General features: G+C 49.0%; 1 protein-coding gene across 7 annotated transcripts in view; it reads right to left on the bottom strand.

The window, feature by feature from the left end:
* The window catches only part of LOC143283637 (uncharacterized), a 393,825-nt gene that overhangs the window by 202,506 nt on the left and 173,819 nt on the right, over positions 1-17,500 (bottom strand). For all 7 annotated transcript variants that reach the window (XR_013055424.1, XR_013055425.1, XR_013055423.1 and 4 more), the window contains 3 exons: positions 13,531-13,646; positions 11,054-11,139; positions 7,777-7,897 (listed from right to left, as the gene is read on the bottom strand). Coding sequence is in view for 4 of the 7 variants with exons in the window: in XM_076589820.1 (XP_076445935.1) it covers positions 7,777-7,897; positions 11,054-11,139; positions 13,531-13,646 (323 nt within the window). In the remaining 3 variants the exon portion in view is untranslated. The remainder of the gene's footprint in view (positions 1-7,776; positions 7,898-11,053; positions 11,140-13,530; positions 13,647-17,500) is intronic.

Genomic DNA, 17,500 nt, shown 5'->3' with positions numbered 1-17,500 from the left:
CACACTACCCCCAACACACACTGCCCACACACACACATTACCCCCAACACACACTGCCCACACACACACATTACCCCCAACACACACTGCCCACACACACACACTACCCCCAACACACACTGCCCACACACACACATTACCCCCAACACACACTGCCCACACACACACATTACCCCCAACACACATTACCCCCAACACACACATTACCCCCAACACACACTGCCCACACACACACACACATTACCCCCAACACACACTGCCCACACACACACACACATTACCCCCAACACACACTGCCCACACACACACATTACCCCCAACACACACTGCCCACACACACACACACATTACCCCCAACACACACTGCCCACACACACACATTACCCCCAACATACACTGCCCACACACACAGATTACCCCCAACACACACTGCCCACACACACACACTACCCCCAACACACACTGCCCACACACACACATTACCCCCAACACACACTGCCCACACACACAGATTACCCCCAACACACACTGCCCACACGCACACACTGTGACAGTGTGTCACGAATGCCTGTGGCCAGAGATGAGGAAGGAGAAATATTATTTGTGTATTTAGAATACCTGTTATGAATGTGAAACATGTCAGAATACCTGTTATGAATGTGAAACATGTCAGAATACCTGTTATGAATGTGAAATATGTCAGAATACCTGTTATGAATGTAAAAATATGTTTTGCACACAGTAAGTGTGGGTGAATCGTGAGCTGTGCATGTTCATGTGCATGTGTGCTATGTGGTTCGTCTGTTGGGATTGATGAAGACCATCTAGTCCTAGTCATCCTGGGGGTGGGTGGGGTGGGCTCTGTGGGTGCGCAGATGACTGGTCAGGCCAGTCCATGCCCAGAAGGTTCTGACGCAGTGTGGACAGGGGATGGTGGCGGCTGTCGGGGACTTGCTGGCACTGCTTTTCCTGGCCTATCAGCGGTGCTCTGCTGCAGCGGTTCTGTTGGCCTCACAGGATTTGGCGCCTTTGTGGACAGCTGAACGCCACTTTGGTCTGTCCATTGCATTCAGCTCCCATGTGTCGTGGCTGATGTTGAAGGCCTTCAGAGAAGCTTTCAGAGTGTCTTTGAAGCACTTCTTTTGGCCTCCATGGGAGCACTTGCCATGTTGGAGTTCGCCGTACAGCAGTTTCTTGGGGAGCCGGTGGTCTGACATGCGAACTACATGGCCTGCCCAGCGCAGCTGGGCCTGCATCAAGATGGTGTAGATGCTGGGCAAGTTTGCACGAGTGAGCACCTCTGTGTCAGGGATCTTCTCTTGCCACTTTATGCCGAGAAGTTTTCTAAGGCTGGTGGTGTGGAAGTGGTTCAGCTTTTTAGCATGGCGTTTGAAGACTGTCCATGATTCACATCCATAGAGCAGTGTGGTGAGAACTATGGCCTTGTATACTTTGAGCTTCGTCTCCAGGGTGATGCCTCTCCTGTTCCAAACGTTCTTATGGAGTCTGCCGAAGGCAGCGCTGGCTTTGGCAAGTCTGGCATTCACCTTGTCGTCGATGACAACTGTGCGAGAGAGTGTACTGCCCAGGTATGTGAACTTGTCCACCACGTTCAGTCGCTGCCCGTTGATGAAGATGTTTGGTTCAACGTAAGGCTTTCCTGGAGCTGGCTGGTGCATCACCTCAGTCTTCTTTGTGCTGACTGTGAGGCCAAAGTTGTCACAGGCAGCAGAGAACTTGTCGACACTGTGCTGCATGTCAGCTTCGGAGGCAGCGTTGAGAGTGCAGTCATCAGCAAACAGGAAGTCGTTGATGGTGTCTGTCCTCGCCTTGGTTTTTGCTTAGAGCCTCCTGAGGTTGAAGAGTGAGCCATCTGTGCGGTACCTGATGCCAATGCCTATGTCAGCGTCTCTGAAGGCATCTGTCAGCATAGCTGAAAACATGAGACTGAACAGGGTGGGGGCAAGAACACACCCTTGCTTGACTCCGTTGGAGACAGGGAATGGTTCTGAAGTCTCTCTGTTGTCTTGGACTCAGGCCAGCATCCCATCGTGTAGTTGCCGTATGATGGTGATGAACTTTCTGGGACATCCGTACTTCGCATGATTCTCCAAAGGCCATCTCTGCTAACAGTATCAAAGGCCTTGGTCAGATCAACATACGTGGAGTAAAGGTCAGCGTTCTGTTCCTGACACTTCTCCTGGAGCTGTCTGGCAGCAAACACCATGTCGATAGTCCTGCGTTCTTTCCGGAAGCCACACTGGCTCTCTGGTAGGAGACCTTGCTCAAGGTGCGCTATGAGACGGTTGAGTAGCACTCTGGCCAGAGTCTTGCCTGCGACGGACAGCAGGGATATTCCACGATGGTTGTCACAGGCTGACGATTTCCTTTGCGCTTGTACAGGTGTATGATGGAAGCGTCTTTGAAGTCCTGTGGAACTGCCTCATGCAGCCAGATGAGCTGGAACAGCTGATGAAGCTTCTCAGTCAGCGCCATACCACCTTCTTTGTAGACCTCAGCTGGAATGGAGTCTGAGCCAGGGGCTTTGCCATTGGATAGCAGACGGATAGCTTTCTGGGTCTCCTCCAAAGTTGGAATGGCATCCAACAACTCACTGACTGGCACCTAGGGGAGTCGGTCGATGGCTTCATCATTGATGGTGGAAGGGCGGTGCAGTACGCTGTCAAAGTGTTCAGCCCATCTCTCAAGGATCCCGTCCTTGTCAGTGATTAGGGTAGAACCATCAGCACTGAGGAGTGGAGCAGATCCGGAGGTGGTGGGACCATAGACTTCTTTCAGGCCGTTATAGACATTCTTCATGTCGTTCCTGTCTGCAAAGCCCTGGATCTCATCAGCTTTGTTGCTCAACCAGGAATCCTGTATCTGCCGCAGCTTCAGCTGGATGGTGCTGCGTGCGCTCTTCAGTATGTCTTTCTTTGACTGTGACTTGGGATCTTCAATGTGGGCTCTGTAGGCTTGGCGTTTGTCTTCCAGCAGCTGCTTGATCTCAGTGCAGTTCTCATCAAACCAGTCTTTGTGCTTCCTGGCAGAAGGCCCCACGCACTCCATGGCAGTGTTGTACACTGTCTCATGCAGTGTGCTCTATGCTGCCTCCACATTGTGGTTGGCGTTCCTCCAGGGTGTCAGCAAAGCTCTGCTTGATGTTGCCTAGCTCCAGCTTGTTGACATTCAGGCGTTTGGGTGCTTTCATGCCCTGAGGCCATCTCTTGGGCTGGATGCAGAGGTTGTGTTTGGAGACAGTAAGGCAGTGGTCTGTCCAGCACTCGGCGCCGCACATGGCCCTCGTGACTCATACGTCCTGCCTGTCCCTCTTCCTGACGATGACAAAGTCGATGAGATGCCAATGCCCAGAGCGAGGATGCACCCATGACATCCTGTTACGGGCAGGGAGGCAGAAGACAGTGTTTGTGATAAGAAGGTCATGCTCGGCACATGTCTGGAGAAGTAGTTGACCATTGCTGTTACAGTTGCCAACCCCATGCTTCCCAATCACGCCTTCCCAGGAGGTGCTGTCACAGCCAACTCTCGCGTTAAAGTCACCAAGAATGATGAGCTTGTCTGCGTTGGGAACAGTGGTGATGACAGCGTTCAGGTCCTTGTAGAACTTGTCCTTGATCTCATCTGGGTTGGTCATGGTGGGCGCGTAGGCGCTGACAATGGTGGTAAACTTCTTCCCGTTGCATAAAGGGAGTTTCATCGTCATCAGGCGATCGTTCACTCCTTTCGGGGGGCCAGCCAGCTTGCCAACGAGGGTTGTCTTCACTGCAAAGCCAACTCCAGCCTCACGTGTCTCCTCAGGTCCACGACCACTCCAAAAGAAGGTGTAGCCTGCGCCTCACTAACAGAGTTCGCCTTCTTCTGCCAGTCTGGTCTCACTTAAGGCAGCGATGTTGATGTTGTACCTGGCTAGTTCACTCGCAATGAGTGCTGTGCGTCTCTGTGGTCTAGCTGAGTCGCCTCTGTCCAGAAGCGTACGCACGTTCCATGTGGCAGTGGTCAATGGGGTGCTCCTTGTTTTCTTCTTTCTTTCCTTTGTGTGTCGACCGCTTGAGTAGGTATGCTGACTAGGGTGGTGTGGAGCAGGCAATGTTTAGGGCACCTTTTCTAGCCCCTTCCTCATGCCATGGAGGTGAGCAGTGCTGTCCTGAAGAGGGCTGCTCAATCGCTCAGGGGGCTGCTAATCTCCACCGCTGCTCCAGTCGGTGAAAAACGACCCTATGGCCTGAGCCACCTGTGTGCAGGTCCGCAGCTATGACTGCCAGTGTACCCACACCTGTCGCTTCGTTGCTTGCCTGTCGCCACAGTGTTTGGGGAAAATGATGGTATGGGATGAAGGATGACTGATGACTTGCGCGATGACTTTGTTTATAGTGAGGAGGAGTTGCGCACTGTCAACCTCACTCTCTTGTCCGAGACCGTCTGTATCCAGTGGCAAAATGAGGTCAAGACGACTGGAGATGGAAACAGATGTAGTGGATGACCAGGATGTCCTATGTGCCTCATCCTGCCCTCAGCACTCCACAGTGCTCTGCTGGAACTGCCTTCCTCTCCATTGAACCATGAAGGTTTCTTCCGCAGAGTCCGCCAGATCCAGTCTTCACATGCTTGGGTAGACAAGCCCTAACTCACCGAGGGTTTGAGACCCGTCGGCTACCCTCACCTAGTTAAACCAGCCTGTTAAAGCCGTTGCCCGGGGGTTGGGCGCTGCCGCATGCTAGCAGCTTCTAGGACCCATAGATGAGAGCTGGGTGCCGGTGGAGACCAATAGAGGACGAACCACTCCCGGAAGAGCGTGACAAGCCCCCCTCTAGAGGTACTACATGTGTGCTATATGTATGTGCTGTAACCCCAGTCTGAATGTATCAGAGCTCGGGCGGAGTGTGTCTGTTGAGACATAGTGAAGCCTTGACTGTTTTGAACTGTTTGGGGACAAATTGTTCAGTTTTTATTTTATTGGTTATTCAATGGTTAGTTGGTGGACAATTTTATTCGAAATTCAACTTGTAATTAAATAGTTATTGAGAACAGAGGAGGTGGTGCCCGAGTGTCCCACAAGTGAGTGGGGTGGACATTGACACATGGTCACTGTGAGTAGACATAACTGGCCGGCCTAAGACTGAGTTCAATCCTGGGATTGGATCAAGCAAGTTGTGCACGGAGAGAATTATGACTTGTGACAGTCAAGACATTTTGTTCTTGGGTTAAAAAAAAACACACACAAAAACATAACTGAAATAACTTGTTTCCAGGTAAAAGAGTGTGTATGAGTGGAGGAAAAAACTTTTTTTTTCATTTTGTCTTAATAATCATAACTGGCTGAGGGGAAAATTCCTTGTGTCTGTTTTGTGTTTGCTGAGAGAGTGAGAGACTGAAGACTGGAGTGAACTGGCTGGTTATTTCTTTCATTATCCTGTCTGTCTCCTCACCCACTTCGTAACACACACACACACACACGCAACATACACACTACCCCCCACACACACACACACACTACCCCCCCTCCCCCAACACACACACACTACCCCCACACTACCCCCCCCCCACACACACACACACAACCCCCCCTCCCCCAACACACACAGTACCCCCACACTACCCACACACACACACACACACACACTACTTCATCCCCCACAACACACACACTACCACCCACACTACCCCCACGTCTCCCCCCTCACAACGCACTCACAACCACCCACACTACCCACTGCCCTCCCCCTACACACACACACACTACTCCACCCCACCCCACCCACACACACACACTACCACCCACACTAACCACACACACACACTACCACCCACCCACCCACCCCCCCCACACACACACACTATTTCACCCCCCCCCCACCCACACACACACTACCACCCACACTAACCACACACACACACACTACCACCACCACCCCACACACACACACACTACCACCCACACTAACCACACACACACACTACTTCACCCCACCCCACCCACACACACACACTACCACCCACACTAACCACACACACACACTACTTCACCCCCCCCCCCACCCACACACACACGCTACCACACACACACACTACCACCCACACTACCCCCCTTCCCCCAACACACACACACACACACACTACCACCACCACCACCCCCCCCACACACTACCACCCACACTAACCACACACGAACACTACCTCACCTCCCACACACACACACTACCACCCACACTACCCCCCCCCCCCCACCTCCACACCCCCAAACACACTACTTCAACCCCCCCTCCCCCCCCAGCATACACACTACAACCCACACTACCCCCCCTTCCACACACACACTACTTCACCTCCCCCCACCCCCTGACATACACACTACCACCCACACTACCTCCCTTCCCCCAACACACACACACACACACACACTACTTCACCTCCCCCCCACCCTCTGACATACACACTACCACCCACACTACCCCCCTTCCCCCAACACACACACACACACTACTTCACCTCCCCCCCACCCTCTGACATACACACTACCACCCACACTACCCCCCTTCCCCCAACACACACACACACACACACACTACTTCACCTCCCCCCCACCCTCTGACATACACACAACCACCCACACTACCCCCCTTCCCCCAACACACACACACACACACTACTTCACCTCCCCCCCACCCTCTGACATACACACTACCACCTACACTACCCCCCTTCCCCCAACACACACACACACACACTACTTCACCTCCCCCCCACCCTCTGACATACACACTACCACCCACACTACCTCCCTTCCCCCAACACACACACACACACACACTACTTCACCTCCCCCCCACCCCCTGACATACACACTACCACCCACACTACCCCCCTTCCCCCAACACACACACACACACACTACTTCACCTCCCCCCCACCCCCTGACATACACACTACCACCCACACTACCCCCCTTCCCCCAACACACACACACACACACACTACTTCACCTCCCCCCCACCCTCTGACATACACACAACCACCCACACTACCCCCCTTCCCCCAACACACACACACACACACTACTTCACCTCCCCCCCACCCTCTGACATACACACAACCACCCACACTACCCCCCTTCCCCTAACACACACACACACACACACACACACTACTTCACCTCCCCCCACCCTCTGACATACACACTACCACCTACACTACCTCCCTTCCCCCAACACACACACACACACACACACACTACTTCACCTCCCCCCCACCCTCTGACATACACACTACCACCTACACTACCCCCCTTCCCCCAACACACACACACACACACACTACTTCACCTCCCCCCCACCCCCTGACATACACACTACCACCCACACTACCCCCCTTCCCCCAACACACACACACACACACACTACTTCACCTCCCCCCCACCCTCTGACATACACACTACCACCCACACTACCCCCCTTCCCCCAACACACACACACACACACACTACTTCACCTCCCCCCCCACCCCCTGACATACACACTACCACCCACACTACCCCCCTTCCCCCAACACACACACACACACACTACTTCACCTCCCCCCCACCCTCTGACATACACACTACCACCCACACTACCCCCCTTCCCCCAACACACACACACACACACAAGCTGCACCTGCATTACCCCCCTCACCACACACATCCAAACTACACCCACATCCCACCTGTATCACCCCTGCTCCACACAGCCCCCCCCCCCCCACCACCCCCACACCCCTCACCCTCCATCATCAGCGTGATATCCTATGGAGCCACCATCCCATCCTGGCTGCCTGTTGCGAGCATAACGGCGGTGACACAGACCGATGGCGATGTAGCGCGACCGTCCTTCGTTGATGATTTCTGGCAGTGACAGTGAACACACAACACCACCCACTTTACATCCAGTCTCCACATGTAATGTTCTTTCATTGCACTTTTCATTACTTCATATGTTTTCCTTAAGTAATGTTCTTTGATTGCACCTTTCATTACTTCAGATGTTCTTTCAGTAATGTTCTTTGATTGCACTTTTCATTACTTCAGATGTTTTCCTTAAGTAATGTTCTTTGATTGCACCTTTCATTACTTCAGATGTTCTTTCAGTAATGTTCTTTGATTGCACTTTTCATTACTTCAGATGTTCTTTAAGTAATGTTCTTTGAATGCACCTTTCATTACTTCAGATGTTCTTTAAGTAATGTTCTTTGATTGCACTTTTCATTACTTCAGATGTTCTTTAAGTAATGTTCTTTGAATGCACCTTTCATTACTTCAGATGTTCTTTAAGTAATGTTCTTTGAATGCACCTTTCATTACTTCAGATGTTCTTTAAGTAATGTTCTTTGATTGCACTTTTCATTACTTCAGATGTTCTTTAAGTAATGTTCTTTGATTGCACCCCCATCTGTCCTGTTTTCCCTCCACTGACCACACGACTCCCACCCCCATCTGTCCTGTTTTCCCTCCACTGACCACACGACTCCCACCCCCATCTGTCCTTCCCTCCACTGACCACACAACTCCCACCCCCATCTGTCCTGCCCTCCACTGACCACACGACTCCCACCCCCATCTGTCCTTCCCTCCACTGACCACATGACTCCCACCCCCATCTGTCCTGTTTTCCCTCCACTGACCACACGACTCCCACCCCCATCTGTCCTGCCCTCCACTGACCACACGACTCCCACCCCCATCTGTCCTTCCCTCCACTGACCACATGACTCCCACCCCCATCTGTCCTGTTTTCCCTCCACTGACCACACGACTCCCACCCCCATCTGTCCTGCCCTCCACTGACCACACGACTCCCACCCCCATCTATCCTTCCCTCCACTGACCACACGACTCCCACCCCCCATCTGTCCTTCCCTCCACTGACCACACGACTCCCACCCCCATCTATCCTTCCCTCCACTGACCACACGACTCCCACCCCCATCTGTCCTGCCCTCCACTGACCACACGACTCCCACCCCCATCTGTCCTTCCCTCCACTGACCACACGACTCCCACCCCCATCTGTCCTTCCCTCCACTGACCACACGACTCCCACCCCCATCTGTCCTGTTTTCCCTCCACTGACCACACGACTCCCACCCCCATCTGTCCTGTTTTCCCACCACTGACCACACGACTCCCACCCCCATCTGTCCTGCCCTCCACTGACCACACGACTCCCACCCCCATTTGTCCTGTTTTCCCTCCACTGACCACACGACTCCCACTCTCATATGTTACCTTGTTTGTTATTTATTTATTTATTTCTAAATGGTAAAGCTCAGATTTGAAATTCAGTGCTTTAAATGTCTTCAAACAGCAGTATGTGTGACTGGCCATTAAACGGAATTCTTTCCACAAGCTTCCACAGCTTATGGTACATAAGAAAAACGTTGTTCTGAAACAGGAATGTGGATCAGATCCTCAACAATCACTTACCCACCATGCCAAGTGAACTCACTGTCGCTATCACTCGCCATGCCAAGTGAACTCACTGTCGCTATCACTCACAATACCAAGTGAACTCACTGTTGCTACCACTCACCATGCCAAGTGAACTCACTGTCGTTATCACTCACCATGCCAAGTGAACTCACCATCGCTATCACTCACCATGCCAAGTGAACTCACTGTCGTTATCACTCACAATGTCAAGTGAACTCACTGTCGCTATCACTCACCATGCTGAGTTAACTCACTGTTCCTATCACTCACCATGCCAAGTGAACTCACTGTCGCTATCACTCACCATGCCAAGTGAACTCACCATCGCTATCACTCACCATGCTGAGTTAACTCACTGTTCCTATCACTCACCATGCCAAGTGAACTCACTGTCGCTATCACTCACCATGCCTAATGAACTCACTGTTCCTATCACTCACCATGCCAAGTGAACTCACTGTTCCTATCACTCACCATGCCAAGTGAACTCACTGTCATTATCACTCACCATGCCAAGTGAACTCACTGTTCCTATCACTCACCATGCCAAGTGAACTCACCATCGCTATCACTCACCATACCCAAGTGAACTCACTGTCGCTATCACTCACCATACCAAGTGAACTCACTGTCGCTATCACTCACCATACCAAGTGAACTCACCATCGCTATCACTCACCATACCAAGTGAACTCACTGTTCCTATCACTCACCATGCCAAATGAACTCACTGTCGCTATCACTCACCATACCAAGTGAACTCACTGTCGCTATCACTCACCATACCAAATGAACTCACTGTCGCTATCACTCACCATGCCAAATGAACTCACTGTTCCTATCACTCACCATGCCAAGTGAACTCACTGTCGCTATCACTCACCATGCCAGAGTGAACTCACTGTCGTTATCACTCACCATACCAAGTGAACTCACTGTTCCTATCACTCACCATGCCAAGTGAACTCACTGTCGCTATCACTCACCATGCCAAGTGAACTCACTGTCGCTATCACTCACCATGCCAAATGAACTCACTGTTGCCTATCACTCACCATACCAAGTGAACTCACTGTCGCTATCACTCACCATACCAAGTGAACTCACTGTCATTATCACTCACCATACCAAAGAACTCACTGTCGCTATCACTCACCATGCCAAGTGAACTCACTGTCGCTATCACTCACCATGCCAAGTGAACTCACTGTCGCTATCACTCACCATACCAAGTGAACTCACTGTCGCTATCACTCACCATACCAAATGAACTCACTGTCGCTATCACTCACCATGCCAAATGAACTCACTGTCGCTATCACTCACCATGCCAAATGAACTCACTGTCGCTATCACTCACCATGCCAAGTGAACTCACTGTCGCTATCACTCACCATGCCTAATGAACTCACTGTTCCTATCACTCACCATGCCAAATGAACTCACTGTCGCTATCACTCACCATGCCTAATGAACTCACTGTTCCTATCACTCACCATGCCAAGTGAACTCAATGTCGCTACCACTCCCCACATAATTAAATCTCACTCACTGTTCGTGTCTGTCACTCACCAAAGGAGAACCTGTTGCACTCTCTGGTGAGAGGACGTTCGCCCACAAACTGCGACACAGGAACGCTGGACGATGAACTGGAATAGCTGTACACACACATCAGACCTTTCTAACAAACTGCGACACAGGACGATGAACTGGAATAGCTGTACACACACATCAGACATTTCTCACAAACTGCGACACAGGAATGCAGGACAATGAACTGGAATGGCTGTACACACACATCAGATCTTTCTCACAAACTGCAACACAGGACGATGAAGTGGAATAGCTGTACACACACATCAGATCTTTCTCACAAACTGCGACACAGGACGATGAAGTGGAATAGCTGTACACACACATCAGATCTTTCTCACAAACTGCGACACAGGACGATGAAGTGGAATAGCTGTACACACACATCAGACCTTTCTCACAAACTACAACACAGGACGATGAAGTGGAATAGCTGTACACACGCATCAGATCTTTCTCACAAACTGCAACACAGGACGATGAAGTGGAATAGCTGTACACACGCATCAGATCTTTCTCACAAACTGCGACACAGGAATGCAGGACGATAAACTGGAATAGCTGTGCACACACATCAGACATTTCTCACAGCTGTCATTAACCACAGCAATATCACAAATAAATTCACATAACTTATATTGGGCTTTATTCTATTCATTCTGCATATACAGAAAACATCTAAGGTACAAAATATAACTTGCTCAAACGTGCTGTCCGCTTCTGCAAATTCCTCATTTCCAAATCAGACTAGTTTTGTATTTATTTTCAGTTGTGCACTGTTTTTTTACATCTTTCTTCGACAGTTTAACCCCTTGGCGGCTGAAGCTTGGTGAAATGAGGTCAGTGTGGAATGAGGTCAGTGTAGAATGAGATCAGTGTGGAATGAGTTCAGTGTGGAATGATGTAATGCGGTCAGTGTGGAATGAGGTCAATGTGGAATGAGGTCAGTATAGAATCAGGTCAATGTGGAATGAGGTCAGTGTAGAATGAGGTCAGTGTGGAATGAGGTCAGTGTGGAATGAGGTCAGTGAAGAATGAGGTCAATGTGGAATGAGATCAGTGTGGAATGAGGTCAGTGTAAGATCTGTGTGGAATGAGATCAGTTTGGAATGAGGTCAGTGTAAGATCAGTGTGGAATGAGGTCAGTGTGGAATGAGGTCAGTGTAAGATCAGTGTGGAATGAGGTCAGTGTGGAATGAGGTCAGTGTAAGATCAGTGTGGAATGAGGTCAGTGTAAGATCAGCGTGTAATGAGTTTGATGTGCAGCTGTTACTTCTGATGAACTTTTAAAGGGTGTCATTGTTTTGTTTTTTTGAACAAAAGTAATGCAGTCTGAAGAGGGTGAAGTCATAATCACAAACGGTGACTGACGTCCTGACCTGTTCACTCAATGCAAGGTGACTGACATCCTGACCTGTTCACTCAATCTGACATCAGCAAGGTGACTGACCTCCTGACCTGTACACTCAATGCAAGGTGACTGACATCCTGACCTGTTCACTCAATGCAAGGTGACTGACGTCCTGACCTGTACACTCAATGCAAGGTGACTGACATCCTGACCTGTTCACTCAATCTGACATCAGCAAGGTGACTGACACCCTGACCTGTTCACTCAATCTGACATCAGCAAGGTGACTGACACCCTGACCTGTTCACTCAATCTGACATCAGCAAGGTGACTGACGTCCTGACCCGTTCACTCAATCTGACATCAGCAAGGTGACTGACATCCTGACCTGTACACTCAATCTGACATCAGCAAGGTGACTGACATCCTGACCTGTTCACTCAATCTGACATCAGCAAGGTGACTGACGTCCTGACCTGTACACTCAATGCAAGGTGACTGACATCCTGACCTGTACACTCAATCTGACATCAGCAAGGTGACTGACGTCCTGACCTGTTCACTCAATCTGACATCAGCAAGGTGACTGGCGTCCTGACCTGTACACTCAATCTGACATCAGCAAGGTGACTGACATCCTGAGCTGTACACTCAATGCAAGGTGACTGACATCCTGACCTGTTCACTCAATCTGACATCAGCAAGGTGACTGACACCCTGACCTGTTCACTCAATCTGACATCAGCAAGGTGACTGACGTCCTGACCTGTACACTCAATCTGACATCAGCAAGGTGACTGACGTCCTGACCTGTACACTCAATGCAAGGTGACTGACATCCTGACCTGTACACTCAATCTGACATCAGCAAGGTGACTGACATCCTGACCTGTACACTCAATCTGACATCAGCAAGGTGACTGACATCCTGACCTGTACACTCAATCTGACATCAGCAAGGTGACTGACGTCCTGACCTGTACACTCAATGCAAGGTGACTGACATCCTGACCTGTACACTCAATGCAAGGTGACATACCAGTCTACAACAGTCAAGGGGTTCACAGCCATGTACAACCCAGTCCTTTTCCATTGCGACACTCACCACAAGATGCCGGTGTCATGCCAGATGTGGCACTCACTGCAGATGATGGTGTGGTACACTGGCTTGATCTCCAGCTGTGCCTCCTCCTCCTCTTCCTCCTCCTGGTCTCGACTCATCTGCAATCAAAATAACAGTAGCAATAATAAAAGAATATTTCTGCAATGCATTGCTCTTCTTCCTCTCCCTGAACACTGTGGAGCCATGGGCCATCACACAGAAGAATTGAGCACTACATTCATCTCAGTCTGTCGGTTGTCAGTCAAAGCCTGGGTCTTGGCAAATGGCTTCCCTGTCCATTCTGCTATAATGTCAGTCCAGTTTTTCCCCTCTGTCTACCTCACCCAACAGTTCCTTTGAGGACCGTTTTATGCAGCTGGCCATCACAAGATAGTGTCTTAATTTATATCAACATATCTTCAAATTGTCCAATGTGCTGTTGATGCCTTTGCACACATGTTCATTGGTTGACTGGCATTCCTCAAGTATAGTTTAAAGCACTACTCTAGTGTAGCTTACAGCTCTATGCACTTCATAAACTAACTCATATTTTTATCTAAGTCCTTTTAAAAGCTTTCTAGCTAGTAAAACTGCCTGCCCCTGACATCACAAAAACCTGATAGCTGACAAAATATTGTAAAACACATCCTATAGCTGACAAAATATTGTAAAACACATCCTAATTCAATATACCCATAAGGAAAAATACTTTGGTTTCATGTTCAAATACTCTCTGTTTGCTTCAATTGAGAGTGTTTAAAGACAACGCCCATCATAAACAAACTCTTGCAATCTTCCAACATTCATCAATGAATTTCAGTCAAGGATGGTACTGTTATCAACATTCATCAATGAATTTCAGCCAAGGATGGTACTGTTATCAACATTCATCAATGGATTTCAGCCAAGGATGGTACTGTTATCAACATTCATCAATGAATTTCAGCCAAGGATGGTACTGTTATCAACATTCATCAATGTATTTCAGCCAAGGATGGTACTGTTATCAACATTCATCAATGAATTTCAGTCACGAATGGTACTGTTATCAACATTCATCAATGAATTTCAGCCAAGGATGGTACTGTTATCAACATTTATCAATTAATTTCAGCCAAGGATGGTACTGTTATCAACATTCATCAATGAATTTCAGTCAAGGATGGTACTGTTATCAACATTGATCAATGAATTTCAGCCAAGGATGGTACTGTTATCAACATTCATCAATGAATTTCAGTCAAGGATGGTACTGTTATCAACATTGATCAATGAATTTCAGCCAAGGATGGTACTGTTATCAACATTCATCAATGAATTTAAGCCAAGGATGGTACTGTTATCAACATTCATCAATGAATTTCAGCCAAGGATGGTACTGTTATCAACATTCATCAATGAATTTCAGCCAAGGATGGTACTGTTATCAACATTTATCAATGGATTTCAGCCAAGATGGTACTGTTATCAACATTTATCAATGGATTTCAGCCAAGATGGTACTGTTATCAACATTGATCAATGAATTTCAGCCAAGGATGACACTGTTATCAACATTTATCAATGAATTTCAGCCAAGGATGGTACTGTTATCAACATTTATCAATAAATTTCAGCCAAGATGGTACTGTTATCAACATTTATCAATGGATTTTAACCAAGATGGTACTGTTATCAACATTTATCAATGGATTTCAGCCAAGATGGTACTGTTATCAACATTTATCAATGGATTTCAGCCAAGATGGTACTGTTATCAACATTTATCAATGAATTTCAGCCAAGGATGGTACTGTTATCAACATTTATCAATAAATTTCAGCCAAGGATGGTACTGTTATCAACATTCATCAATGGATTTCAGCCAAGGATGGTACTGTTATCAACATTTATCAATGAATTTCAGCCAAGATGGCACTGTTATCAACATTTATCAATGAATTTCAGCCAAGGATGACACTGTTATCAACATTTATCAATGGATTTCAACCAAGATGGTACTGTTATCAACACTTATCAATGAATTTCAGCCAAGGATGGTACTGTTATTAACATTTATCAATGGATTTCAGCCAAGGATGGTACTGTTATTAACATTTATCAATGGATTTCAGCCAAGATGGTACTGTTATCAACATTTGTCAAAACAATTTCAAACAAGGATGGTACCGTTATCAACATTTATCAATGAATTTCAATGTGAATATGCAACATTCCAAATTATCTCCAAGCTAGGGAAGTCATTTGCTGGGATGGAAATGGCAGAAAGTAATACTGAACTGCTCTAACAGTAACAGTCTCAGTAAATGCACAAACATGCTGGATTGGCAGCTCAAGTTGCTGTTGCTGTGTAGATTCAAGTTTCAGTGGCCAACACGTTGATGGAGTCCATCTGTCTCGGGACACAATGGAACTCTGCGCCTGGTACAGTCAAGTTGTTGAGTTGCAGCACCTGCTGTGGCTGAACAGTCTGATTCTGGATCGGCAGGCTCTGTTGCATTTGTCACAGGTGAAAGTTAAGCCCAGTGGCTCGAGGGTATAGATTCTGCCCTCTGCCGTCTACACTCTCTTCCCTCTTTCTAGTGCTGTTCTCTCTTCTCCTAGCTCCTCTGGACACATGCCTTCACGGTCCTTCTCCAGCGGTAGTGATCTTCAGCCACCGACTCCTGACCTGCTGGGTCCATGTCACCTGCCCTTATGTCTCGTTTCAAGATGTCCCTGTAGTGTAGGACAGGCCTTCCTGCAGGTCTGGAACCAGTGGCGAGCTCGCCATAAAGGACGTCCTTGGGGATTCACCCGTCATCCATTCATCTGACATGGCCGAGCCACTGCAGACGGCACCAGGTCAGGAGTGCAAACATGCTGGAGATGCCTGCCTGGTCAAGGACTTTCTTATTTGGTACATGGTCTTGCCACGTGATGCCCAGAATTCTCCTGAGGTTGAGCAGGTGAAATGTGTTGAGTCTGCATTCTCAGCAAGAGTAGAGGGTCCATGTCTCGCTGCCGTAGAGCAGAGTGCTGAGCACACAGGCTTAGTACACCTGCATCATGGTGTTAATGGTCAGCATGGGATTGTCCCAAACCCTCTTTGCCAGGCAGACCATGGCTGTAGCTGCTCTGCCAATCCGCTTGTTGAGTTCAGTGTCCAGGGAGAGGTTACTGGACATGGTGGAGCCGAGGAAGTGAAGTCCTCAACGACTTCGAGTGTGAAGTCCCAATGGACATGTTTGGGATGCTGCTCATGTCCTGGCCCATGACGTTAGTGTTCTTCAGGCTAACAGTCAAACCAAACTCTCTGCATGCTTGGGCAAAGCCGTAGATGAGTCACTGGAGTGCCTCCTCAGAGTGAGTTGTCAAAGCTGCATCATCTGCGAAAAGCATCTCGCATATGAGAACCTGTCACACTTTGGTTTTAGCGCAAAGGCAGGTCAGGCTGAAGAGACTGCCATCACTTCTGGTGTGGAGATACACTCCGTTCTGTGACTGGCTGAAGAGACTGCCATCGCTTCTGGTGTGGAGATACACTCCGTTCTGTGACTGGCTGAAGAGACTGCCATCGCTTCTGGTGTGGAGATACACTCCGTTCTGTGACTGGCTGAAGAGACTGCCATCGCTTCTGGTGTGGAGATACACTCCGTTCTGTGACTGGCTGAAGTTGCATAGGACAGCAGCAGTGAGAAGACGCCACAGGCGAGAAAGTTGATGGCCTTGCTGAGTTCCTCTTCAGAGGGTGGGATGTCGAATTCTTTCATGACAGGGAGGTTGGCAGTGCTCTCCACTGCTGCGTCTGCAACAGTGTTTTCTCTTGGATAGAGCTCCTGGTAGTGTTCCGCCCATCTCTCTACCTGCTTGCTCCAGTCTGTTATAATGGTGCCGGAAGCTGACTTCAGTGGTGTGATCTTGTTTATGCATGGGCCAAAGGCTTCTTTCATGCCGTCACACATGCCATGGGTGTTGCCGCAGTCAGCGGAAA

Source organism: Babylonia areolata, chromosome 7 (assembly GCF_041734735.1).
Source record: "Babylonia areolata isolate BAREFJ2019XMU chromosome 7, ASM4173473v1, whole genome shotgun sequence".
NCBI classification, from domain to species: Eukaryota; Metazoa; Mollusca; class Gastropoda; order Neogastropoda; family Buccinidae; genus Babylonia; species Babylonia areolata.
Note: the sequence above shows the minus strand (reverse complement) of the source record. Positions and strands in the feature narration are given on the sequence as shown.